Here is a 1,064-nt window from a genome sequence, read left to right as displayed (position 1 = left end):
ACCGTCACTTTTCCTTTTGTAGATGTACTGCTCCATCTGAAAGTCAAGGTTGGTGCCACCTAAGTGGGTTCCCGCAGCAAGGAATTTGAGGACATCCTCCTCCTTCATCTGCAAGACGTCAAGGGCTCCGGACATTGTGTAAGCTTCCCTTTAAGTTACGATGGGAATCTAAAAAAGGAATATAATTTATCCATTTTTTTTTCTGAGCCTAGAACTCACAAATTGCCCTGCCTCCCGAGAGGGGGATTAAAGGCGTATGTATGCAACTAAGCGCGGCACATCTGAGCTGAAATGGGTTGTGTTCTTGTTCCTCCGTGCCTTTCGACTTTTCTGGCCAGCTAGTCACTAAGTTAAGTGCTTTGTCAGCAGAGCACATGCAGAAAAACTGGACAGTTGAAGTTAGCGCCTCCACAGGCACCCTGACTACAGGATAGTTACTTAGGTATAGCTGCTTCTTTGCACCATGAGTTGCGCAAAGGCGGCCATGTTCCGGGTGCTTCGGGAATTGCATTTCGAGACTGGCCAGCAGATCCCGCCCCATCTCCATGCGCCTCACAAGCACTTTTCCCAGCATCTTGCCGACAGGGCCCTCGAGCGTGGCGCGAACCGCAGAAGGGCCTCCGAGTGGCGCCCGCCCCACCTCGCCGCGGGCCAGCACGTGGCGCTGCCGCCAGGAGCCAAGCCGCCCCGGCAAACGCAGCCTCTGCGCCCTCCGCGACCATCCACGGCGCGGGAAGCTCGAGGACGCGGCGTCCCGCGGCGTCCAGAGACGCCGAGGGCCCCACGTGAGACTCACCAAGAACAACGCCGTAGGGACCCGTCCCCGGGTAGCGCGGAAAAGGACGGGCGGCCGGAAATGACGTCCTTAAATAACTCACAGCCAGCCAATAGCAAAGCAGGCTAAGCAAAAGGGGAGAACTTCCGCTCCGGAAAAAAGACTCTGGCGCACGCGCAGATTCAGCGAGTGGGCCCGCTGTAGCGCGCGCGGAGCGGAAGTTAAAGTGGCCCGCGCCTGCTCGGCTGCAATCGCTGCACAGACCGCGGGCCGGAAGTAGCTGGGGGCG

General features: G+C 57.9%; 1 protein-coding gene across 1 annotated transcript in view; it reads right to left on the bottom strand.

Annotated features, from left to right (window-relative positions):
- Positions 1-861, bottom strand: part of Rpsa (ribosomal protein SA) — a 4,206-nt gene extending 3,345 nt beyond the window's left edge. Inside the window, exons 1-2 of the mRNA XM_021172049.2 lie at positions 797-861; positions 4-168 (exon numbers count right to left, since the gene is read on the bottom strand). Coding sequence (XP_021027708.1) covers positions 4-135 — 132 coding nt within the window. The 5' untranslated portion in view covers positions 136-168; positions 797-861. The remainder of the gene's footprint in view (positions 1-3; positions 169-796) is intronic.
- Positions 862-1,064: the final 203 nt, after the last annotated feature.

This window comes from Mus caroli, chromosome 9 (assembly GCF_900094665.2).
Source record: "Mus caroli chromosome 9, CAROLI_EIJ_v1.1, whole genome shotgun sequence".
NCBI classification, from domain to species: domain Eukaryota; kingdom Metazoa; phylum Chordata; class Mammalia; order Rodentia; family Muridae; genus Mus; species Mus caroli.
This window is presented reverse-complemented; position numbering and strand designations above follow the sequence as displayed.